At 47.9% G+C, this 26229-nt stretch overlaps 1 protein-coding gene across 14 annotated transcripts in view; it reads left to right on the top strand.

Annotated features, from left to right (window-relative positions):
• The window catches only part of EFCAB5 (EF-hand calcium binding domain 5), a 31568-nt gene that overhangs the window by 2139 nt on the left and 3200 nt on the right, over positions 1-26229 (top strand). For 2 of the 14 annotated variants that reach the window (XM_040650447.2, XM_040650448.2), the window contains exons 1-17: positions 2029-2199; positions 4493-5071; positions 7234-7390; positions 7952-8015; positions 9375-9442; positions 12356-12511; positions 15146-15245; positions 15884-16164; positions 16543-16684; positions 17152-17366; positions 18516-18672; positions 21023-21312; positions 21800-21972; positions 22591-22819; positions 23525-23677; positions 24883-24986; positions 25705-25958. In XM_040650447.2, the coding sequence (XP_040506381.1) occupies positions 4503-5071; positions 7234-7390; positions 7952-8015; positions 9375-9442; positions 12356-12511; positions 15146-15245; positions 15884-16164; positions 16543-16684; positions 17152-17366; positions 18516-18672; positions 21023-21312; positions 21800-21972; positions 22591-22819; positions 23525-23677; positions 24883-24986; positions 25705-25958 (3112 nt within the window). In that variant the 5' untranslated portion in view covers positions 2029-2199; positions 4493-4502. The other 12 variants (XM_046902629.1, XM_046902628.1, XM_046902627.1 and 9 more) reach the window with 12 other exon arrangements.

The raw sequence follows: 26229 nt of genomic DNA on the forward strand, positions 1-26229 counted from the left end.
GGCTGCCGGGAGGAGTTCCCGCCGTCCTTTCAGCTGAACTCCTTTCCTATCCGTAGCTGCTGCTTCCCCCCGGAATTATCTCCATAAAGTATGCTTTTATGACTGTATTAATCACCTTTTTATTTCGTTCTTACCCGGTTCAGGAAAGAGCAGAAGTGCAACGTGTCGTGGATCAGCAATGTAACACCATATGGGATCCCTTTTGTCCTCAGTAGGTCTGAAGATCATATAGGCACGCTGCTGTATATACCTCACATGCTTTCTGTTCTATTTTACTCACATACAGTGTTTGCTGTCTGCATAATTTTTTCTCTCTGCTTTGTTCCCTGTGACACAGAAGCAGCACAGCAGCCTATGGGAAAACACTTCTTCCTTGCAGCTAAGAATGACCCTGCAGGGCCCTTTGCAGGCGGGTTGAGAAGGTGAGGAGCACAGAGCAGTGCTTGGCGGTTGGTTCTGTGCATCACCAGGAAGCAGAAGATTCCTTGCCATGCACGTGCCAGGCCACGCTGCTGCAAAGCCTTAGCTGTCCTCAGCAGGGGCAGGACTCACAGCTGGGCGTGGGGAAGGCTTTCTGCTCTGTGACAATACAGCTCTGCTTCAAGGCGTGCGTCTTCTGTTCTGTGCAGGTTTGGCTGAGTGCAGGGACTGCTGTTTCATTCCCCATTTTGAGAAGTAGTCAGGCAAGGATTACTATTGAGAAATATTTTTTTTAAACCAGCTTCCAAAATAGACCTTTGTGTAACGTTCAGATGTCAGGGGTTGGACTCAATGGTCTCTAGAGCTCCCTTCCAATCCATGCAATTCCGTGCTGTGATCATACAGCTCCTGCAGGTATTTGAACAGCAAACAGTCTTAAAATGCATCCACCACAAGTAAATAATGGAGCTACCATCTACAGTTAGCTAAAGGTCAAACATATCAGTTATTAGCAGCAGTAATCACAGTTTGCAGCGCCTCTTTGAGCCATTCCAAAGGTGTAATTTGCATGTGCTTTTCGGCAGCACCGTTTAGAAGTGAAGGAGGCTGCTCCAAGCAGATGGATTCTGACTGAACAGAGCCATGGGAGGGCACAGCGGGGCTGTGCAGGCAGCAGGCTGGGAGCTGTGGCCGTGCTGTGCCCTGTGCTGAAAGCTCAGTGCTCAGTGCTCACAGCCCCATGCATCCTCTGAGGGCTGTGGGGCTATCGGTGGGCTGGGCTTCTGGAATTGCCTGCTTTCTTCAGTAAGCTGTGAGCATTTCCCTGCCTAACGTGACTTATTGTTACCCAGTGACGGGGGCTTTCCTTGCATCATCTTGGCATCAGCTGCACGAGGCAACAGAATGCTCCCAAAATGTATCTTAAACAGCAAAACACAACAAAGCAAAAAAACATAGAAGCGGCAGTCCCAGCAAAACATCTGTGGTGACATATTCAGCCCGTTATTTTGTCAACAGAGCAAGTATTTGATGGCATAATAAAAGGATACACTTTGCTTAGTGAAAACATTGCCAGATAGCAGCCACGTTAAATAGGGGGCAATTAAAGGTTTGCTTAACCCACGGGATTCCGCGTCCAGAAACACACAGAGCCATTGGGGTCCCACCTTCCAGTTGTATTTGCAAGCTCTTGTTTGGGGGGTTACAAAAGCTTTAAGAAAACAACTAAGTAGATGTGTAAGTTGATTATAATAGCAACAGATTCTGAACTGCAAAGGGAGTTCATCGTGCTGCTTTTTGTCTCTCTCAGATCCTCACATCTGTTTTCCTTGCAAGGGGCTTTTGACAGCGCTGGACTTAAGAGACCTTGAATGTGAAGGTAAACCTGTCACCGGGCACCTGTGGATTCTCCTTCTGACTGTCTGTGCTCACAGTGCTGTCTGTTGCTATTCAGAGCCCTGTTCTGTTTGCAGCTGTGTGACACGAGGCGTTGAGTTCAGCACAGGAGAAGAAGTTGGTCTGCCAAAGCCAAAAGACAGCCTGCAGCAGTTCCAAGTGGTGGGTGAGACATAGCAACCCCGGGGATCATTGCTTAGCAACTGCAAACACACCGAGGAGTGAACCTCACTGCCTGGATCCACAGCAGTCCTGAGAAGTCCCTGTTTCACCTGGAGATCTCTCATGTTTGAGAACTGATGGGCATCCATTTAATTCCTGTTCGCTTGCAAAGCCACACTGAAAGCAAGAAGAATAAAGTCTGTGTTGATACCTGCTCTAAAGGTAAGGAAAACAGTTCTTTAGTGCTCCAGAAAGCAAAAGAAAAGAGAAAAAGAAAGCCTTTGTTTCGTGATCAGATATGAAAAGGGTAAAAGGGTGTCGGGCTCTTTGTGATGGGTGAGATATGCATGGGGCCCTTTAGCAAAAGGCAGAGCTATTTCTGAGCATCAGAGATTGGACTCTGGTTTCGAAAGGGCTTCTGTAAGCCAAACATCTCCAAAATAGTTACCTGACCAAACTTTAGTCCCCCCTGCCCTATCCCACCGCTCAGAACGCCCTCACAGAAGAGCAGTGAAACCATAAACACCTGATTTATGAGCAGGTTTGGGTGTTGTACAGAAGATGGAGAGGTAATCGCTTTGTACCCGCAGGAACACTTCTCTCCCAGCCAAGGAGCTGGAAGTGGCATCCTACTAAATAATGAAACGCTTCTCTTGCCTTCAGCTTGAACAAAGGCTTGCAGGAAACTTTATATCACATTTCAAATGTCCTGTGTGTTCCTAAACCTGGTCTGTGTGCACTGGTCTTACATTATTTGGACTGTCAAGCCTCCACTTTGAAACACCATAGCATCTGAGAGCTCTGTGTCTGATGGGCCAAATTCTCAACTGATGTCAATCAGGTTGAAGTTTATCAGCTGATGGCTCCTTCCACAAGCAGGACTTTGTAATCACCGAGCAGTTCCAAGTTTTAGGGATTGATCCTGGCACCCTTTTGCCATTTCTTTTACATTACATGCTGTCTGTTTGCTCTTCCATACCTTCACAGCTTGATTGCTCTGCTCTGCACCGCAGCCATCAGCACAGCCCCGTGTGCCCTGCTTCCCCTCCTGGGGTTATGCCAGTGCTGTGGGACTGAGATAGAACAGTTGCACTTCGGTTCTTCTGTTGTTCAGAGACACAGAGGCACGTCATAAACATTTGCTAACCCTCAAAATCATCCTAACAAACAGCTGAGAGCAATGCAGGGAATACATTTGTCATCAGTGAGAACGAGGCACCCCCTACAGCAGGGCGCGTTTGCCATTTGAACCCTGCGCAGAATCTGCGGAGCAGCTTCATAAATGATGTCAAAAAATAACTGCAAGAACAGTTTATTTTGGCACAACAAAACCCAGTGGGTTTGGAATGCGAGCAGAACATTTGGTTAACACCCTGCTTTGAAGCAGGAGGAGTCTGGTTTCACAGCTCATTGAGAGAAACCCACCTAAGCAAGGAATGAGCTGACAGGGTTGACAGGTTTCCTTTGCTACCCTTATAAATCTGCACTCCCTCTACACTTTATGCCCTTTGGTGGCAAAAGCAGCCGCCATTCTCCCAGCACTGTGTGGGTCAGGCAGGCAGCCCAGCCATAAATCCATCCCACTCCCCAGCAGGTCATCAGCATTGCAAACAAATTACCGGGAGATGCCACTGAGCCCATCTAGAGACAGACACAGAAACGTAATGCTGTAACGAATCCGACCTACCCAAGCAATATTTGGCTTCAAAGAGTGGTTATGAGCCAGGAGGTCATCCTATTAGCAATTATGTTTGGGTGCCAGGAGGGCTGTAGATCACATTTATGTGTTTCCTGGAAGGTCGAACTCTCATCAGAAAACAGCTACAAATGCTTAAATGCAAACAGCAGCACTGAGCAAAAGCAGTGGTGTTTTTACGGGTACTGAAAGGCCTCAGTGAAAGTGCTTTTCAATGAGAGCTTGGAAGGAATGTTGTGGCAGCAAGTTCAGAGCGGGGTTTCACCCTTAGTTTGGAAGGGCGTCAGTTTGGCTGTCTGTTAGCATGAAAAATGTCTGCAACTCCATAGATCTGTCCTTCCCAAAACAGCCTGAAGTGCTGGTGAAGAGCCTCACTGCAGAGCTGCACTCTGGGTTCCCTTTCCCAAAACACCCAAAAGAAAAACGGCTGCAGAAGTTGCCATTAAGTGGGGATCCTACTGGTTAGAATGGGGAGAGACTTCTGAGTCCAGCCCTTGGTTTCTGGCTCCCCAAGTGAACTGGAATTAATCTCTTCCCTCTTGTGTCTCAGCTTCTTCTCCTCTAAAAGAGGGACAGTTATTTAGCTGCTCTGTCTCCAAGGGCTGTTGTGATACATAATTAATCTTTATAAATCATTTACCAATCTTTGAAGTAAAGGGGTTGTATTTAAGAGTACAAAGCAGCGTAAGAGAAAAGAAAAGGCACGTAGGAAAAGGGTGCTGGTTAATAAAGCTATAGGTTTGCTGACCGTGCCATCTGCTCGGACGCTGCTGCATCCTTTGGCATCGTGTAATATATTTCTTTTGTTCCCTGTCTCAGTCGTCGGTGTATGGCTGCTCAGCCAGAAGAAATGGCCCAAGATGGAGGTCTGAAGCGTCCCAAAGCTGGAGCTTTGTGTGGTGTGACTGCCTCAGAAATGGAGAGAAAGCCATGGGGTGCTGAGCTGCCACGTCTCAGCCGTCACGCTCCGTGGGAAGGGTGCTTTTATGACAAGGTGCAGCAGAGGACCCTGAGTCTGCAGGAGGAGAAGGTGAGGACGATTCGTGCACGGAAGGCGGAAGAAGAAAAGGTAACAAAGAGAGAGCCCTGTGATGGGCTGTGCCAGGAGTGGCTCAGTAACGAGGAGGGGTCTCTGGATGCTCGCACCTATTTGACTGACAAACTCCTACCAACGTTAATCCCAGGAGTGGAAAAGCTGTTAATGGAAGTAGAAAGGAAGGACGTGCTTGCAGCAGCCGAGGAGCACGCCAGGCTGGACCCCATTACTTTTCTTGGAGAATATCTGATGAGGCATAACCCACAGTATGACACCTCTACCAACCCAGGGCCCTACCTGAGGGGACTGAAGGCGGCCACAGAGGAGCTAAGAAGGGAGATCCCAGATACGGCATCGGAGAGGTGAGAGACCTGAAGGTGTGAGAGGTCACAGGAGCAGAGCTGGTGTGTTGGTCACACAGGGGTGGTGTGGCAGAACGAGCTGTGTTGAGATGGCAGTCGTCTCCCTCTTATAAACGTGAGAAGCAGAACAAATAGAACGTGTCTCACAGAACAAAACAGCACTCATTCCTGTCCAGGGCCATATTCTGCCCCTTACAGGTATAGGACTCCCCTTTACACTCTATTTTGATTCCGTATGTGGGGTGTAAACTACTTGCAGGCCAGCCCAGGTTGGTGACAGCAGTTTTTAGGCACAGTGTCAGTATCGAAGGTCTGCGGACTCTTTCACACCATTTTTTTCCCAAGTTCTCCCACACTTCATTAAGATGACCTTTTTTCTCCTCCAGGATGGACCAAACCAAGAGCAACGTTGTCCTGGCACAGCACAGGAACACCTCCTGCAGTTTTTACTTTAAGCCTTTCCTTTTTCCCTTAAAAGTGCTTTGTATTTTAGTACGTTGCTTACTTGGGTGTAGTCTAAGCTGCCTGCTTAGATATAATGTTTAGTGTGCGATGGAAGAGGTTCCTATGGCATCTTACAGCATGCTAAGGTTAAAACACGACTCCATTAGGTGAACGATAACGCCTTCATTTTAATTGCTCTCTTTATATAGAAACATAGAAGTGAACTCTGTGTTTGTAGATGACCCATTGGTGACTGTGAATGAGGCCAAAATTACTCATTCACTCCCAGATCACCTACAGCTGTGTTTGTGTGCAATGACTCCGATGTGAATGGCTCTCTCCTATTTGCATGAATAGGACATAGAGCTTGAAAATTGCTTTCAGGGTTTTGGTGTCAGGAATTAGGGAAGCAAGATGTTGACATGCCTTATGCATGGACTCTATATGAAGATAATTAAAGCTCCCAGTATTGTAATGAATAAAATAGCATGTTAAATATCTCTCTGTACCTCTCTGAGTTTCTGTCTCCCTCCATTTCTATTCCACATCAGTTACAGCTCATAGGAACACACCCCATATGAGTGCAACTAAAGCAGTGTGATAAGTGGGTGCCATGCAGTCCCTCACCTCCTTGCTGCCCACAGATAAATACAACTGATTTATCGTGACATACGTAACAATTCTATTTTTTTCTCTTTTTTCTTTTATTTCTGGAGATGCAGGCTGCAAAGTGCTGTCTCCCTGTACCATGTCTTGGCCTTATCTTGTTACGCTCGTGTGTACATTTGGAGACAGATTCCCTGCAGCTGTGGGAGGTTCAGAGCTGCTGCAGAGGAAGCACCATTCAAGGGCTGCAATCTCTGCTAAGGGGGTTTGTGTAGCCATGGCTGTCGCAGGCTTTGCACGTCAGCTGGCTGTAGTATTATGGTATTTGCATTCAGTAGCTCAGGATTTACATATTTGTGATGGCTGTATTGAGGAATTTGCATAGGATTCTCAAACCACAGCAGCGCAGAGGGCTGTATGTAGCACTGAGACTCCTGACGTGAGTCACTGGCTTTCTAAGCAGGAAGGAAATGCTAGCAGAGAAATGCCAGTTTGGGCTCAAAATCTCTCACATAAGCACTAGAAAGACGAAGAGTGAAATTCTGGCTGCAGAGAAGCTCCTGAAGCCTTGGCACTACCTTCAGCACAGGCAGATTTTGCTGCAGATTCCTATCTGAAGCTTAGCAGTCCTTCCTCAGGCTTCTCTCCTTAACTACAGCTTGACTGGGAGTCGAAGAATGCGGGAGAGCAGATGGGAGAAAATCCTTATCTAAATAGACGGATACCTTAAAGCAGAGACTGTATTTTGTTCAGGGATGGGAGTCCTTCAGTCTGAGTCACCCATCCTTGTGTGGGAGTCAGGCGGCTGTCTCCATGAAGGAACATGTTTCATTCTGCACTGAGAACACCCTCACCACCACCTCCCATTGGCTGCAAATGCCTGATACTGAGCTGAGCCCTCTTTAGAAGTACTGAATTTGTTAACTCGCTGTCGAAACTGCACCAACTGGGAGAGCTGTACCCCAAATCTCCAGTGATGCTTTGGGCACAGATATGCTTTTACTAAAAGGACAAGAATTTCCTTTCCTTTTATCCTTCGGGAGTGGTTTAATCTCTCTTCTTTAAGCTGGTGTATGATGGTATTGTCTAAACCATATGCCTATGTCCTACAGGCTGGCCAGGATGAAGTCTGAGGCAAAAACCAAGCGTAAGGAAAGAGAACAGGCAGAAAGGATGAAGTGCCAGCAGAAAGAGATGAGAAAAGCAGCACTGGCAACTCAGTTCAAAGAATGGACAGCGGATGTCAATGGCAGAATTCCAGTTGCATTGGTAACCAGGCTTCTATTTGGTAACGCACTGCTGTGGTCGTTCCAGGTGGGAGGAAGGGCGAGCTGTGATGGTGCAGTCTGCCGTGGAGAGGGCAGTTTGCAGTGGAGGGTTGGTAATGACTATGACTCAGAGTGCAGGTTGGTGTCTGACAGCTCACCAAGCCCTGAGAGCACACAGAAAGGTTGCAGTGCGTTCTCTGCAGGTGTAGCCAGATGCACCTTCAGGTACAGGGCAGCCAGCCTTGCTCTCCTCTGGGCCCAATTACATCTCCTTTCTAGCCCCATCACTCATACAGATCAACATCGGAGCTCATAAGAGATGAGATTTGGACTCATCTTAATGATCTCTTGGAACAAGCATCCTTCTTTCAGGTCACATGAGCCCTCTAGGAAATTGCCCTGTGTTTACATGCACAGAAATGTAGACAAAGTCTACGTTTAGCAAGGCCTTCCTATTTGAAGTAAGAAGCATGGCTGTCCCATACAACTGTCCCACATGGCTGTCCCACTCAGCATGGTTGTCTGCATGAAGCAGCCCTTTGACTGTTGCCTTGATTTGCAGATTCAGAGTGCACTGAGGATTTTTCTGGATGTCTGTGCTTCTATGCCCGTAGACACAAGAAAAGGTAAATTTTTGATGTGTCTTCTTTGGTTTTATATTAAAGACTGACAGAGTTTGTAGGGGAAAACGATGGAACTTGCCTCACATCACACCAAGGAGCACATCTTGTCTGGCTGCTGTCTTTCCCAGTCCCAACACAGGGGCCTCTATATTAGCACAGAAAGGTTTTCCATAATTCCTACCCCATTTATAGCTCACACTCGACCTCTCTGCATAATGATGATTGGATAGATAGAGCCAGGAGCACTGAAGAGGCAACATTCAGCCTGCTGCCAGCCCTTTGTATAGATAGCCCATAATGATCATTGAGGATAACAAATCTGCCTTTGCTAGAGGCAGGGCACTTCCAGAGGGTATTTCTGCTTGCTGCTGGAGTAACCTCTGTCTCAAGCTTGCCCCGCTCAGCCCTTTCTAATTAATGAACTGTTCCTCTGAGTAATCATCCTATATGGGCAGTGCATGGTGTGAATGCCAAACAGCCTAAATGCTTCTGGTGCAGTTCTCCAATGCCAACAGATCCTGGGATGTACAGCTGAGGAGGAGGTTTCTGTCTGGGTGCTGGCTCTGCAGACACAGGAGGTGCTTCATGTTGTATTCACTGATACAATGCTTCATTTCTCTGTACTTAATTTAATAGCACTCCCAATATATATATTAGCAGAGCACTAAGCTTTGTTTTATAGTTCAACAAAGGTATGGTACAATTGAGGAGTGTCTTAAGCAACAAGAGGTAAATACATTGCATGGCGAATGCTCTCATTACTCCCAATGTATGGGAGTATCCCAATACATATATATGTATATATCCCAATATATCCCAACAGAAACAGTGTGTTGGTCTCAAAGGCCTCACTGAGAGATGTGTGCAGACATGTGGCATTTCTTCTCAGTTCCTTCAGCAGCCCAGGAGCTGAATATCATCACTGGGAAAATGTTTCCTACAGGCCTATTTGGGAAAATCACTGTGATTTCCACACTCCACTTTGCGAGGCAGAACTGATGTCCCCAAAACGTCTGGGCATTTTCATCTGTTAAATCAAAGCTAATTTCTTTCCTCACATAATTAGTGGTAGCTGCTGTTCAAATGCTTGCAAATTGCACCAACTTCTGTCAAGAATAAATACATACTGTTCTGGATAGGGGAGTGCAGATTCCCAGCAAGAGGAATATTCTCAGTAAGAGTCGGATTTGGATAGCCAGATCCTTCACATCCTTGTCACTTCCAGCTGCAGTGTAGGATAGCCTCAAATGCATGTAGTCCAGCATGAGGAGGAAGTTCATGCAACATACTGCATGCAAAGATGTGTGTGCAGTGCAAAGCACAAACCTTCTGAACCAACGTCCCTTCATGTTTTGCTTGCAGCCTATGAGAGGAAGCTGGAAATCACAGACATGTGGGGGGAAAACGTAAATGCTGATGGATTCATAGAGGTAAGAAATGGAAATAAGGGTTTCTGATCAGAAGGTGATGTTCATCACAAGGCAGTGCTGCTTCCCTATGGACAGCTGAATGAGTGAAGGGCTTTGGTTTTCTGCAGCATCCCTGGTAACTGAATGAGGGCCTAACAAAGGAGGACAATTCGTGTTCCATCTCCATCCTGTGCTGTCACAACGCTTTCATCCAGGCCAGCATCAGAGGCACCGTTTGCTTTCCTCAGCCCTGCAGCTTGTGCTGCTGCTGGGCAGTTATGCTGACAGCCGTGGATTTCAGAACACCCCTCTCAATCCCTTTTCAGAGCTCCCAGTCCCACTGCTGCCCATACACTGCACTGCGTACCCCTCACTGCACTGTGACCCCCTCCTGAAGTCACATTTTGCAATGGCTGCACGAGGGAGTCGTGGTGCACCCATATAACCAATTAGCCTGAGGTAATTAATACCATCCCCAGTGTATAATTATTTCTGATGAAACTCTGCTAGCCACGTGAAACCCTCCTGAGTGATGAGAAGCTCCATGTTTTCTGTCCTGAACTGGCCTGAACCCTAACCAGGCTGTAACAAATGGCTGAAGGCTGCGTGAAGGATAACCAGGTTGAAAAATAGGCAGTTGTAGAATCAAAAGCAGTCACTGAGAAACATCAGAAGCGTGTTTGTAACTTCCCAAAGCCTCTGAAAGTGTCACCTCATTACTCCACTCTTCATCAGTCTGAAAACAACCAGATGGGTTCCAGCTAAATTACTGCAGAGCTCTCCATGCCGGGGCTTTGCCCACCATCTCCCCCTGTGACAGAGCTGCATTTCACCGCCGGGTTATTAAACCTGGGGGAAGAAGTTTGGGATGGAAATGGTGACAGCAGTGCTGGTGGGTGCTGTTCTGGTAATTAAAAACAGGGCACAGAGCTGTGCAGATGAGTCTCCAACAGCCACGAGTGCTTTCTGTGCCTTCTTTGCTCTCAGGAGAGTCACACATTCAGCATTTTGCACAGAGATACATCTGTATGATAACCCGTTGAAGGCTTTTTTAAGCCTGAAATGGGATATTTTTAAACTTAACCTTGGAATAGCTGCATTTAATTCAGGGATTACTGTGGGTAATGGGAGCCCAAAGAATTGCTCTCTGTTACGGAAGCGCAGCGTCGATGCATAACCCGACAGAACGTGGATATGCACTGAACGAATTCACGTGAGAAAAATGCTTTCAAATGTTTTTCGTGTGCCCATCATTTTAATTCAATGAAAGATAGGGGAGCAGAGAGGAGAAGTGCAATAGACACGGGCTGCCGGGCTGCCTGATGTGCCAGGTGTTGTCCTCGGAGCACATCCCATCCTCCTCCTTCCCATCTGGTTTTGATGGAGCCAAGAGATGGGTTTTTGTGGCTTCCCCTGGGAAGCACAGCACAGCCTCAGGCCTCGTCCTCAGCACAGTGCTGTCCCCTCACCTCAGCCACTGTCTGCCTTTGCACCACCCAGGCTGAGGGCTGTTCTCTCCCCACGCCGGTCTTTGGCCTTTTCCCGTGTGGAAGGCATTGCTTCTTAATGGACCTTAACATGAATTGGCCTGTTTAGTTTTTCTTCCTTGAATTCAGTGCGGCTTTTGGTCACTTTCGGGCTGTTAGAAACTCGGGACAGACCTCATGCACTTGATTTACTTCTCTGTAAATATGGAGCTCAGCATGCAGAACTTCCAGCACTCTGACACCACGGGAAGTGCTCACATAGCTTCATAGGGCCCAAATCAGGCTCTACAGGTGAGGTTATTCTTCATTAGTGCACGTGGCTTGCTCAGTTCCCATTGAGGTCAGTAGGAACAAAAAGCAAAGCATCATTGTTATTGATGATAGTGCATTTATGGTGAAATCTCACACTGGAGAGCAGTGAGGAGCTGTGAGCCTTCATCTGAGGAGTGCCAGAATCTCTTGGTTAATAATGAACAAATGTGCACTGGTCGCATATACAGTACTTCACACTCCAGAGCGCTGTACACACATCAGCTAAGGAAAGCTTGCAGCTCCACAGCAGCTCCTCCTGCCCCCACAGCCCAACAGACACTTGTAAGGGACGCTCTGAGGAGCTGTCACACAGCAGTATTAATGCACGGGGCTCTGTGTGTCACCAGGATGACATACCAAACAACACGCTGCTTTCCAACTGCTTCCCCCAGCTTCACTGCTGCAGCTGCAGGCTGCAGCTCTGTCAATGCACACAGCCCCAGCTCCACCACCTCCCCAGCCCACCCTGCCCTTCCTTTTATGCTGAGATGCAGGAAGAGCTCACATTGCACCTGGAGCCGTTCTTTGCCCCCATCCACCCTTCAGGCTGTGGGCTGCTGCTCTTCTGCTCTTCCTCTGCTCCCGTGCAATTGGATATTACGCAGTACAGACACAAGTGATACTACAAATATTAATATTTCAGGTTGGTGATGCCTGTGTGGCATTTCAACAAGCCCAGGGTGCTCTGGCACTAATGTCAGGTATCCGTGGTCTAAAAACAGGATGAGGGGAAACATTCTGTGTTCCGCACGTTCTTCCCTTTCCCTTCCCCACCACTGCAGCCCAGCAACCTGCCGTAGTAACTCAGCTTGGGGTTCGGGGCTGTGGTTTGCTCTGATGGCTGTCATTATTTATGTCACACACACCAAATATGGTTTTTAGAACCATATTGCTTTTGCTCATAAAAACCACACGGCTATAAATCCAAAGTGTTAAAATGTCTCCAAGGCTGGAGCTCAAAATAAATCTCGAGTCGGCAGCACTCGCTGTGTCAGAGGGCTGGGATGGCAGCAGGAGTGTTTGCAAGTTCTTTCCTTTTCTTATTGAGTCCAGAGCGCTCCTCTGAACACTGCATGGTGGGCAGTGATAATGCTTAAGGATGCCAATGACTTACAGTACTGCTTTCTCTCCATAGTATGTCCATTCCTACACGGAGAACTTTCCAAATGATGCATTCCAGGAGGTCCTGAAGCACCTCGGTCAGTGTGCTGCTGACTTCCAAGAATCCATCAAGCATAATACGTGCAGGCAGATGTTTATTGACCTCTTCCTACACTGTGATCGAGGACAGGTAAGCCAAGCAGCTCCCAGCCTGAATTCAATATGACAGTGCTTCCGCTTTGGTATTTCTCTGGGTCACTGCCTTTCTGTGGTACGTTCCTCCAAAAGCTTTGGTTACTGCACAGCAAACAGTTGCCATCGTTCTGCAGTTCTCTACATGTATGGCCCGTTCCATTCAGCACTCCTCCAGTGATCCTTACAGCTGTCCTACCCACAATGGACGAATGTGCTCTACAGTGTCATGCTGATAATGTCATTAGCTCCGAGAGAACAGAATTACAGAGCACATTTTGACACCAATGCTGTGTTTTAGAGAATGGCAGCAAGCTGCTATTTCAGAATGAGGAAAGAAATGTGTCCATTACTCAGTCAGAAGACATTTCATTTTCCTATTGCTCTATCAATGGCAGAGCTGTGATGAATTCTCCTGGGCAGAGCAATGTATAAAACTGAGTCCCATCACCAACATGCATTCTGAAAGGTTCCCTTCTTCCCCTTTCATATTTTAGTGTGACTTTCTTCCTATTGCTTCTGTGGCAGTAATCACCACCTCCTCCCACAGAGGAGATAAACGATGCAGACTAACCCACGGCCATCCACCATTCTCACTGTGACCCATCACCTGTAGCACCCACTCTGCAAAGCACAGCAGAGCTGTTGTTTCAGCGCCTGATTTCCATTCATTCGGCAGCAGGCAGTTATTCCAGTCTGCATGGTGAGCGTGGCAGGCCATCAGAGAGCTGCAATCAGGGCTGAGAAAGCAGTGTTTAAATTGCACTCAGATCAGAAGGTACCCACATGCTGGTGATGATCATTTCGGATGCGCGCATCCAGAAGGATGGCAGCTCAGTGTGAGCTGAGCTCACTGTGCAGTGAGGCAGGACCTTCCCAAAGCAACGAAGTCTGCCTTCTCGTTACCTTTCCAAGTGCCCTTCCCCACCTTGCTCAGCAACAAGGCTGTGGTTGTGAGGATGCACACCTCGTGCTTCCAGAAGAGCAGTCAGGCAGTCAGACACCGACCTATCGCCCATTAAATGGCAACTCTGCTTTCATCTGCATCAGTGAAGGAATTACACATGGATCAGAGGGCCGTGCTGGAAACAACCGCAGATCATCACCTGCCAGCATCGAGGTGACGAGGAAAGGAGGTCAGCACGCTCTCCATTCCCCGCAGTTGGCACTGGAAGCAAAGCCAAGCTTTGGGCAGTTGTCCAAACACAGATGGCCCGCTGTTATTCATAGTGGCTCTGTACCTGTCCTGCTGATAAGCAAGTCAGTGCAAGGGGTTGGGAGGCAGCAGTCGTTCATCGGCCTCTTTTTAATCAGACTTTATTCATTGATTTACATCTCCTATCAAATGAAGCTTTGCATTAGTGCTGCCAGCCTCAAGGCGGCCACCAGATGATTGTGATAAGTGACAGCCGAAGAAATGAGAAGAGAAAATTAAGCGCATATAATGGAAACACTGAATGCAGAACCCAAATATTACAGAGTGATCTGGTAACATCCACGTAAACGCTGTATTTCTGTGTCTGTGCACAGAACCGTAGGACCACAGAATCATTCAGGCTGGAAAAGAGCTCTCACATCCTCACATCCATCCCCCCCACCGTGCCCACTGCCCACAGCCCTCAGTGCCACATCCCACAGCTCCGGGACACCTTCAAGGATGGGGACTCCATCACCTCCCTGTGCAGCTGTGCCACTGCAGCACCACTCTTTGGAGGAGAAATTTCCCCTAATATCCAACCTGAACCTCCCCTGGTGCAACGTGAGGCCATTCCCTATTAAATAGGTGTGTACCTACTGAAGAGATGCAGAATTCAATGCGATCCATTCAATTGCAAGACAGAATTACAAGTCGGTGAGTCCTGCCCTTTTTCCTCTAGGAGCAAAATGTGAAAAGGAAATCAATAATTTGAAAGCAAAGCTACCTGCCACAAACAAACTGAAGCAAATCTGTTACCTAATTAACTCCTGTTAATTAGACTCCCTCCACTGATGGGAGAAAGATGACAAAGGTGTCAGGACGGAAATAATGACAACAGGAATCCATTGTGACATGGAAGCCTTGCAATCATTTGCTTTACTTTTTAAGCTCAGTTTCCTGATTGGAAGTGGCCCGTTTCTTTGCCTTTTCTTGGTTCGGTTGTCTGGACACACTCACTTTGAGCTGCAAGGCTTTAATAAGCTCTGTGTTTTCCTCTGCACTCACCCCTTCCACCCCTGTGCTCAACTCTGCATGAATAGCTGAAGGAAATCTGGCTGGCTGTCAGATCCAGGGCTCATGACCTTCCCAGGCAGTTGTCCACAGGTGGGGCACAAACCCAAACCTCAGTGCCATGCAGCACAATGGCAGTCCTTCCATGGTGCTCTCAGGCAATCCATACCTATCCTGAAAGCAACAGCTGCAGAGCATTGCAGTAGGTGTAACAAGCTCCAGATAAGCCCAAAGAAGGAATTTTTGTCCCTGTAAGATAAACTGACTTCTTTGAAATGTGTTCCCATGTTCTGCTAATGGATAATGTTCAGTCACACGTAGCTCTTAGCTAATATGTGATGCCTTTTAGTGCCCCATATGTCCACACGTGTCCCAAGAACCAGAGAAAGAAAGCAGAGCAGTAACTGTCATCTCTCTGTCTAGGTTGGTGTCTTGGATAGACCCCAAATACTTGACCTGCTGGAGCAGTTCTATGAGAGGAGCTCTGTGTGTGCCAGGAGGAGATTCTGCAACCCCAAAGAGTGTACGTGGGGTGTTTCAATTGTACAGCATGTCTTGTTAATATCCCTTCATAAGTACTGTTGGAAATGGACCTAAATGGGCACTGAGAGCTGTACACCATTGATTGCAGACAGTGCAAACTGTGATGCAGTGCTCAGAAATACTGCAGTATCACAAACCTCTCCTTCCTCTGCCATTCTGTTGTGCTTCTCCTGAACAAAGTCCTCCTTACTGGGGATTATTGGAAGTTAATGTTCTGTTTACACCAAAACTTCTCTGGAAACTTGGCAGAATAAGGAAAAACCACAGAAAATTGTCTACATGAATGTAAGGTATTTTAAGATATTGGACATCAATTAACTGCTGGGATGAAATGCAAGGTGAATTGCAGCCTTCCTTTTTGCATGGAGGATTACAAAAACCTATTGCAAAAGAGACATGCAATAGGAGGCAATGAGGAGCAGCTCTCTGCAGGGAAGGATTATGCTTAAGTTTGGCTGTTCTGAGATGGATGTCTGCAGAAAATACTTTCATTGGTTGACATTCCATTGTTTGTGAGGGAATGCCATTTTGGTTTAGCTGAGGTTTTGTTTTCTTGTGCCATCCTAGAGGACAAAACCAGTGCAAACCATCAACCTATCCGTGTTGTTTCTGCATTAGGGCCAATAGTCGAGCTGCAGGAGGTCGGTCTGGAGGATCTGTGGGGAGGCCTTGAGGACCAGCAAGGTTATGAGGAGCCTGGAGAAGGTTTGTTTTATTCTCAAGCAGAGATTTCTGAGAGAGACGTTTCAGCACGTGAAGCTGCAGCTGACGACAGGGCGGGCAGTGATGGAATGAGCATAATTGACAGAGGTCGTTTGGAACAAATGGATGTGAGTGAAACAGAGACTGGAGGAATTCCTACGGAAGAAAACCAAGCAGCAGAATCAGGTGGTGCTGAGGTGAGGAGGGGGGGTGGCAAACACTCATTTTTAACCCGGTGATTTGGATGGAGATGGAATGCACAGTGAGAGGCACAATGAGTCTGCAGGGGCAGGAGGGAAGGAGCTCCCCCAGGGCAGCCTCTGCTTGGGAACTGTCTCAGCAGAGATGGAACTGAATCTGACAACTGAGGGATTTGGGCTGGGGAGGGAACCTGCTGCAGAAACTGACCGGGAAAAACCTCACTGCTTCTCGAGCAGTGAGGGCTCTGAAGGGCAAGTCAGTGGAGAGGCAAATGAATTGCAAGGGGAAAACAGTGTGAAGATGCACCTGAAGCTATGAATAAGATGTCAAAGGACAAAGCTGTGGCAGACACTGATGTCATTGCTTCCAAACAGGATGCTGTGGCTGCAGAGGCCATGAAGGAACCTCCCGCAGGAGAAGAGGGTTTCAGAAGGCAGCACAGCACCTGGTCTGGGCAGCAGACAAGCTCAGGGACAGCAGTGCAGGACAAGGCCCATCTGCAGGAGCCAGCTGAAGGTAAAGGCTTCTCCTTTGTTGTGGCAGACCTTAACCTCCTTCAACACATACCTTTTTATTGGCTCAGCTATAGGAGCACATATATGTGAGTGATTCCTGACCACTGGGCACACGGTGACTGGCAGGGTCTGTGGGTGTGCTGTGAGCAAAAATGCAAACGCCAGCTTCTGAAAGCCGATTGCAAGGTGGGAGAGTAGGGTAGTCTTAGTCTCACAAGGTGGGTCTCTCTGTCAGTTAACCCATATTCATTGTTTTGCCCTAATTGTACAATAGTATCCATGTGAGGAACAAAAATCAAAGAATCTGAATGCAAACAGTGCAAACAGATGAAGGCCTCCGATCAGCACAGACTCAGCCTGCACTCAGCCCACACGGCTGGGAAGCACAGGGCTGGGAGTGCTGCTGCCACGGGGTTGGTGTAGCACAGAGGTGGCTTGCTGTGACACACGGTGCTTGCTGCCTTTCAGACCTCCATAACACCATGGCAGGCATTGAGAGCCGCAGTGCTCCTCGTGCTGGGAGCGCCTTCGATGGGAGCTGCCTCAACCTGCCGCGCTTTGTTCAGCTCATGGAGACGTTCCTCGGGGAAGGCATGGCTCTGCCTGCCGTGGAGGGGCTCATTGGGTTCATCAGAGAGGAATACAAACAGACCGAAGAGGAAAAAGTGAAACAACTAGAAAAAGTAAGTGTTTGTAAGTTTTGCTGATCCCGTGTCCACAAACAAAGCCAAGCAAATGCGTAGGGACAAGGACACAACCATCTTGTGCTGGCAGAGCTATTCGCTTACAGCCCTGCGTTCTGTGTTCCTTCTGCCATGCTGTTTCCCCATCCTCAGCCCTGAGCTCCAGCAGCGAGGATGCACTCATCCTGTAGGAGGCTATCTGTTCTGGAGCTGGACCCAGTGAGACAGCAGGTCGATGCTGAAGAGCTCAAAACATTCTGTTCTGCTTATTTGTGTTCATGGCAGCCCAGAAGCTGATGTCTGACCCACTGCACAAATGAAGTTATGGGTGTTCTGGGGAGGGCTTTAAGGCACCCCCCCAACAAGCTGCTCTTGCTGTATGTGCACGGGCATTTGAGACTGTGGACGTTTCTGTGTGTTTAAGTTACAAGGGGCTTTTGCAAAGTGTTGGAAAAATATACCTCCTTTCAGCAGCATTCTCATACTCAGCATCATGCACGTACATATAGAAGTCCATGTATTTCCTGGTGGGCCTGTTCACAGCGTCCTCTCTAGCTGTGCCTTCCTCAGACCCCTCTCTGGTTTCCCTCTGTGCTGCTGACCTAATTTGGATGAGATATTGGATCTGACGGCTCCGCTGTCCTCACGCAGAGTGCAGCACACTGCTGGTATTTCAGCCTTAGAGACGATGCCCCTGCGTGCCATTTATCACCACACGCTGCACAAAGGCTGGTGTCAAAGCAGAAATGCACATGCATTTCTTGGAGCCCACGCACTTCAGGGCAGAGCCAGGCAAACAGCATGGAAATGCACCCTGTCAGACCTTTGGGTACTGCTGGCAAGGCTCTGCGTAGTTTGTGCCACGGAGACGTTTGTGCTCTGGGAAATTCCCACTTGGTGAGTTGGTCTCACCTCTCATCCATAGGAAATGCCCCTCTGATTCTGCCCGGTAGAACTGAGCTGTCTGCTCCATTTAGTGCTTCCAAATATCTCCCAGGTTTAATGACTCGTCTCTGAGCTGACTTCTCACAGTTCTGCGCTGGTCCATAGGGGCTGTGTGATCAACCCCCTGCTGCAGCTCCCATAGCTGTGCAGATATCGAGCATTGCTGTTGAGGAATCACCAAACAGGGGGTTTTCTCTGTTGCAGGCACATCACAGCTCTCGTTTGACCCGACGGGAACTGCTTCTGGAAGCACTGTTTGAAAAGTGGGACATCAACGCGTCTGGGTTTCTGGAGATGAAAGAGGTGGAGGCTGCTCTGAGTGCATTCAAGGAAGGAATGGAAAAAGAGGCTGTGAGGATGGGTAAGGAAAGGGCTGTGCTCTGAGAGGAGTCATATCGTGTCAACACAGTAAGCCTTAAAGCATTCAAGGACGGTGCTAATGAATTTGTTGGCAAGCACCTGGAATGTTTTGGTTTGCAAGCAGTCGTAAGCAAGGCCTGATGTATAAATGAAAAGGAACAGTTATCCTGACCTGCTTGTTAAGGCACAGCTCCATCCCCTCCTCCTCTGCAGGACTCTCCAGGGAGCGTGGTTCTTAATCAGAGAGGTAGTCCAGTGCTGTCATGGCACTGTGATGTGTTGAAAAATGGTACTGGCAGTAATATGGAGTGTATGCTTGGCTGTAATGTGGAGTGCATGCTCCTGAGACAGCAGTGGAAACAAACCTACCAACCAACAAAATCCCCAAAGCCTCAGGATAGGCTTCACACTTTCAGTTTAGCCTATGTTATCCTGCTATTTTTAATAGATATATTTTACTACAGAGTGCACGTGGGGCTCAGGTGGTGTTCAGTAATCCATACTCTCACTCAGTTCTCATGAATGAGACAGTAACTCCAAGTCTCACTCCACTGTTAGTCCAGTGATGTCGGTCCTTGACAGAGGCCTGGGGCAGCCAGAAGTGCAGCAGGTTCACCCAGGCCCGTCCAGCAGCTTCATACATATTCACACGTGGGCATCACTGAAATACCATATTAGCAATCAAGAACAAGTCTGTATGTGTGCCTGGGTGGAGTGGACAGGTTTATTCATCTCCACGCACGTCTGCACGTTGCTCGCTCCACCACACAGTGTTGAGAAGGGCTCATTTTGGCAGGCAGCAAAATCTCTGTGTTCTTTGGCTGATTGCAGCAGTTGGTGGGACGGGCAGCACACCGTCCTGCTGTTAATTGCCCCCAGGCTGCACAGCCACAGGAGGAAACGGTGCTGCACAGCTCTGCTGCGTTCACAGCACGCCAGAACGTGCTTACAGCCCCTTCCACAAAAGCCTTATAAACTAAAGGGACAAATAGAAAGATAGTATAGCAAAATCAATACCACCTGGAAGCAACATAAAGCCGTTTTCAGCAGCTCCAGCATCACCTCCTGAAGGCATCGTGGTGCAAACTGGTTTGGAGGAGGGGCTCACAGACAGATCCTGCAGTTTCGTGGATGAAAGTGGGTGGAACGACCTGGTTTTCCTTGTCAGTGAAAAGTGTAATCTTACAGATGGGATGGGGAAATAATTCGGTGTGCTGTCGTTTGGTAGAGGAAGGGCTGATCAGCTTCACATGTATTTCTTCATCTCTTTTGTCACGGAGGAGAAAATGGAGGTCAAAATCCAAACGTTTTTACACCATCGGTGAATTTTCCATCCCAGTTCTGTCAGTAAATCAGAAACTGCATGAAAAAAAGAAAAGCCTGAATCTCCTTCAGATAGTGGGCAGGGTAGGACAGCACTGGCAGGCGGCTGTGCCATAACTGAGGGCAGGTTGTGTTTGCCACTGCAGCTAACAGCACTGAGAACTGCACCAATGGCCCCACTTCTCCCTGTGCAGCCTGTGCCGCTGCATCACTGCTCTGTTGGAGGAGTTGTTCCTAATATCCGACCTGAAATAGGCAGCAGCTCTTCACTGCTGAGGCGTTTTCCACTCTAATATATTCCTCCCAACCCACGGAGTTTGTTCCTTTTGCACCACATCTGCTGCTGCAGTGCAGGTGATTCCAGAGCAGCCATTGTCCCACCCTCTGTACTTCAATGGAGCTTTCGTTTGCTTTGATCTTCATTTATAAGAGTTAGCACAATACAAATGTTATTTCAATAATTCATCAAAGGCACCTAAAGGAGGATAATTAACAGTGACTTTGGAAGGCCTCAAAGGAAAGTCAGAATGGCTGAAAGTCTGGTATAGAATGGAATATCTAGGTATGGGAGTGATCTGTGAAATCGTCCATAAACTCTGGCCTTCACATTTACAATAGGAGAGGTGAGTAGTTCTGTAAACCAGTGCCTACCTGCAGCCCAGTCCCACCAGCCCCTCAAGTGCCCATAGAACTTGGTTCTGATGAGCGACACCTCTGATTTGTCCTATTTTCCATTGATCTTTATTGCTTAGATATCTTGTAGGGTGCAGAAGGAGTAGTGCTGGGCAGGTTTCTTTCTCAGTAGGTGAGAATGAAGGCATCTAGTGGGAAAGGTACAACCTATCTTGAAGCTGGAGATTACCTCCCATGATGACAACTTACTTTAGGAGTTAGCTGGAAGAAGCCCAGAGCGATGGGCTGGGCTGCCCCAAAGCCAATTTAGGGCATAATTTGTGCTTTGCACAGAAAAAACAAAAAATATTATTCAAATAGGCTGTCCCTGTCTTGCTTTCTGTTTCTTCCATTAGCAAAGAACCACTTTTGCTCACGTTACCCTCAGCTTGGCAGAGTGGGGAAGCTATCCCCAAAGGCATTCCAGGCTTTCCTCGAGTTGGTGGCTTCTGAGCTCACTGGGGATGAAGATGAAGTCATTGATAACATCGTGGAGTTTCTGACCACAAGAGTGGAACGAAGTCACACGGAGTGCTTGCAAAGCTTGGCGAGGAGGAGATGGCTGCACAGCATCCAGCAGGCGGCCGAGAGGAGCGGAGCACGCATGGAGCCGGTGTACGACGCGGTGCTCAAGGCCCTCCTCAAGGTATTGGTCCCTGGGAATGTGAGTTTGCTGTGTCAGTGTTGTGCCACCAACTTCCAACCCCGGTGCTTCGAGGGCAGCTCACAGCTTACAGGGGCTGAGGATGCTGTCCCCGTGCTTCCTGCTCAGCGATGGTGTTTGGGAGAGCCAGTGGTTTTGCACAGTCACAGGTCAGGTCATGATAGAAGAATCTCCTATTGGAGATGAAATTCACAGCTGTGCTTAGGCCCTGGGTGTAGTTAGCTGGTCGTTTAAATGACAGGAGAAAAGAAAGCCGTTCTCTCTGGCAGTCAGCAGCCAAAGTGGCTTTGCTTGTAGCAGAGCACGCCAGTCAGCCTCAATCACAGCACACACACCTCGTGCATGACATGCAAAAGCAGTGACCCAGAACAGCGTGTCAGCACAAATGAGACAAGCAATAAGTACATGAAATAAGTGTAATGGCCAATGGCTAATGTACATAATGTAACAGGAAACGTTTGGTTGCTAGGATGCAGAAGCCCACGGGGATAACAAGAAGATCAGTGCATATATTGCCCTTTTGGAAGAAAACCAGCTCTCACCAGAGCGGGGACAGACGCTCTTACGCTATGTGACATGCACCACAGATGATGCTCCGTATGTTCTAAACCAGATACTCTACAGAGACAGGAAAGGAGTAAGGTAAGGAAAGCTACCAATCGGTTCCTTTATTTGACAAGTGCTTGCAAAGCAGGGGTACCCAGCAGTGCCTGGGAGTGCTCTGAAAACAGAGGTTGATGGGCTGCTCCAGAGAGGAACGTCCCTCAGGGACCACTGTGGGATTATTCACTGTCATACACGTGCCCTCATGCTTTGCATGGTCTGCTCAGGACTGCTTTGCTTGGGGTTCCACTCCTTCCCTTGGCTGATTAGCTCACAGCCTCGCAGATCTCATCCTTCAGCAAAGTCCCTTACATTGGGCCTACGTTGTCTCATCTGGAAATGGATGTCCTTACAACAGTTTACAGCCACTTGGATAGTTTTGAGAACAATGCTTTCCTTCCTTAATGTTTAAAGTACAAACAGCTTTCCTGCCTCTTTATGTCTCATTTCCATAAGCTGAACGTATTTAAATACTGCTTCTTCTGATCTATAAAATGTAACAGCTGCTCCCTTCTGAATTCCTCTTCGTTGCATTCGTTAGTTGGTGCTTTTACATTGTCTTAAGGACAAAAAGTGCCTTATTTATTCGCAGTGATTCTGGGATGGAAGTGGTAAATGGAAGCTCGTCACAAACCTGCCCTCATGCTTATTTTTCAGCTTTGCAGCTGTAGAAGAGGAAAAGCCAATCCATGTGCCAAGAGTTCAGCTGCATGGAAATATCCACTTCTGGAACCAGGACCGCCCAGCTGAGCAGAGGAGAGGCTCATTCCTGGTACTGCCATTGCAGGATGCTCACTGGAGAGTCTTTGGCACCCTGGGACTTGATACCCTTCGGGACCCGAGTGAGAAAACCATCTTCCTGACCCACGAGATCAGCTTCTACCAGGTGGGCACCACCAGGAAGCAGTTTGTGGGGCTGTACTGCAAAAAAAAAAGCGTGAGAACACTGAATTTTACATCTCAGGTTTGCCCTGAGATGTAAGATGGTACGACTCAGAAAAAAGCTGCAATAAAGCTGTGTGTGAGCAGAACACCTTACCAATGTCATAGTGATTAACATCTTCTTAGTAATAGATAATCAGATAGCATCTAATCGGTAATTTATTTAAGCTTCTCCTGTAGACCTGACTAACACATCACTTGTGCAAGGCCCGGAGAGTAGCTTTGTTTCCCGAAGCTCTGAATCTCAGATCTGTGTTCGTTTCTACGAGGTGGCATGAAAACCCACTCTCTACCTGGCAGATTAATTAATTACAAGCACCAGCAGGCTGGGTTTCCTTGTGGTGCAGAATTGCTCCTTAGGATCTGCCTCGCTGTGGATGCGTCATGCGGGCAGCAGGGAGCGCAGCAAGCCAACGTTACCAGCAGATTTGGCTGTGCATCACCACAGAGAGTAACTGCAGCGCTTGGCTGTGACCTGGGTGCCTGATTCAATGACAGACATTTCACGGTTACTTTTCACCTTCACAAGCTGTCATTAAAGTGATTATTACAACCGTCTCGCTTCATTTTGTTGTACGATCCTAATTGTCTTTTTTTCCCAGCTCATACAGAACTGCCCTGGCTCATTTGGAGTGTTCTGCTTTCACAGGGAGTTTCTCATGCATTCAGCAAAGCCTACCACCATGTGTGTGCACTGGGAAGTGTTCTGCAGATGGCCCTCACTGCTCTGGACTGGTTGTATCACAGAGTGCCCAGCATCCACACTGTCAGTACATACCTGGTGGAGCCTGGCAACGATCAGGTATGCAGATTACTGATTAGGAAGATTATGCTGATTAAAGGTACACAGGGCTGACAGGCTTACTTAAGTTGGGGAGATATATCATTTCTAGCTGTCTGTGATTTCCCAGTGCTTTTGTTGCCAAACTGAAGCCTGTCGGAGATTCTTGTGCCTGCCTGAGTATCAAAAGGTGTAGAGAGGGAAGGTTCCCTCTGTAAAGGAGAGCACTCTTCATTATTTTCATCCTCTCATGTAAAACACTGCTGCTAGCATAGCTCCTTTCTCCATGGCACAAGAGAATATTCTTCTACTTCAGAGTAAAACCCCACACCTACTCAATCCATCCATCCATCCATCCATCCATCCATCCATCCATCCATCCATCCATCCATCCATCCATAGATTAGACCCTGCTAAAGCTTTGCTGTTTGGGACCTCCTTAAGGGCAGCCACCCTTCAGCGGAGATCCTGTGCACATGAAAATTAAGGCATGGAATAAAAGGAATGCCCAAGCAAATGTACTTGGGCTTCTATCTGAACCGAGACCTAAGGACAGTGCAGAAGGGACTGCTCCCATTTAGGCAGCTTGTAAAGGCAGCCCACCTCTGAGCAGATCATATCCCAGTGGTTCAGCAGGCACTCGAGCCCTGGGAAGCTTGTCACTTCACATACAAGTTCAGGAGATGAAAAGTGTATGTAATATTAAGGACTGATTCCATGTCACCACAGCATCTGTATGACATCTGCTGAAGCCATAACTCATCTGCTTCCTCTGATAAGCACTGTTTTTGTTGGCAGCCTTCTGTTGTCATTCCAGGCTCTGCCCTATCCCTCATTAACTGCCTGATAGCCAGGTCATGTGTCAAGGCATGCTGACACAAACGTGCCATGAGAACGAGGGCTGTAATAGGACATGAAAAAGAAGGGAAACCTCTTCCTTGGCCTGTGGGTGTTCCTTGGTGTGGAGCCTGGGCCCGGATTACATGGTTTGGCTGAGGGAGGTACCGGGCACATTCTTCATGCACCCTGAGCAATACTCTCTGGGAATAAAACCAAGCATTGCTGGGAGGTGTCTTTAAACCATCTCATGGCACTCAAATGTAGGTGGGAATTTTAACACACATAAACGCTTTCTCCCCTCTCCAAGCTTCACAATGGCTGTTCCTCCCCTGCATGCAACTGTTCCTCCCCTGCATGCAGCTAACCATCCCTCTGCTCTCTGGCAGACGTGTGACTATGCTCTGCGCAGAATGGCTACCACAGACAGTACAGGACAAAAGGAAATCCATACCTCTCCTGTCCTCCTCCTCAGAAAAGAGAACCTCTTCAGGTGGGCTCCAGCACTTGCAGTCAGTTACCAGACACCCCTGGTCCCAGATCCCAACCTGCACAATGCATACAGCATAAGGCCGGCTGTAACGCAGCCCTGCCGGAGTGCCTGCCCTGAGCTGTCTCACTGCTGAGGCTCCAGGTGTGGATGTATGTGATACTGAATGATGACGGCACAAGGTGCATTTTCTGTTTGATTTTAGGCCTGCAGAAAATTAGCTTCCATCTTAATGCTTACTCGATGAGCTGCCAAGTCAGCTCTGCATCTGGTGTGAAAGGTGTGCAGGTCAGAGCCTATAGTAAAGCATTGCACTATTTACAGTAATCTGCCTTTTTTTTCCTGGCTATATTTGTCTCATTTCCTGCCATTATCTGTTTCCTTCAGCTGCCAGGATCCTCACAGACTTGTCTTAAGTCTATCAAACAAGAAGCTCTTTTTAAAGTGAGAATACAACCTAGTTTTAGGTTTGTTAAATTGTTGTGGTTTTCAGCAATTGCAATTTTCAGCAATGTTGTGTTCCAAAATGTAATTTTCTCCATTCTGTAGATGACTTCAATATGTTCATATTTCAGTTAAAGGAATTAAACAATAATTGTAAGGTAATACCTTTGTTTTAACAGCAAGAGACGAATGACCTGTAACTGAAACGTGCCCAAGTGCCCAAAGGGACTGGAATGGTAAAGCTGTGGACTCACTCCTCTCTTTACTCTCATTTCAGAGATTACCTGTTTAAGTGCACAGACTGCTCAGAGGTCGTTCACAGTTCTGTCTGTGGAGAGCAGCACATTGCAGTGCCTCTCCGGGACCTGTCGGGACGAGCCCTGGGGTTGTTTGATATCAGCATCGGACACCACCAGGCATTACCTCCCCACGAACGTAAGGACCTGCAGAGAATGCTGAAGATGGCCCAAGCTGCCTGCTCAGAGATACTGAAGATGCCTTCAGAGGAAACCGAAGCAAGCCGTGTCCTGGGTACTGTGCACACAGAGCCAGGATAGATTGGTAGGGGTAAAAATAGGCATTGCAGTAAAACCACTTCTGAAGTATCATTTGAGCAGGTATGAAAAGACACAGACCTTTGGTACAGGTAGTGCTCCTGAGCAGGCCCAAGGGCTGAGCAGAGTACCCTTAAGTAGAACATTTAGACTTTGGCTTTGGTTCACAGGATGCTTCTGTGCCCAAGTCCTGCTGAAATCAAAGGTGTGAAGCAAGGTGCTGTGCTGCATTCAGCAATCTAACATCT

This window comes from Gallus gallus, chromosome 19 (genome assembly GCF_016699485.2).
Source record: "Gallus gallus isolate bGalGal1 chromosome 19, bGalGal1.mat.broiler.GRCg7b, whole genome shotgun sequence".
NCBI lineage: Eukaryota > Metazoa > Chordata > Aves > Galliformes > Phasianidae > Gallus > Gallus gallus.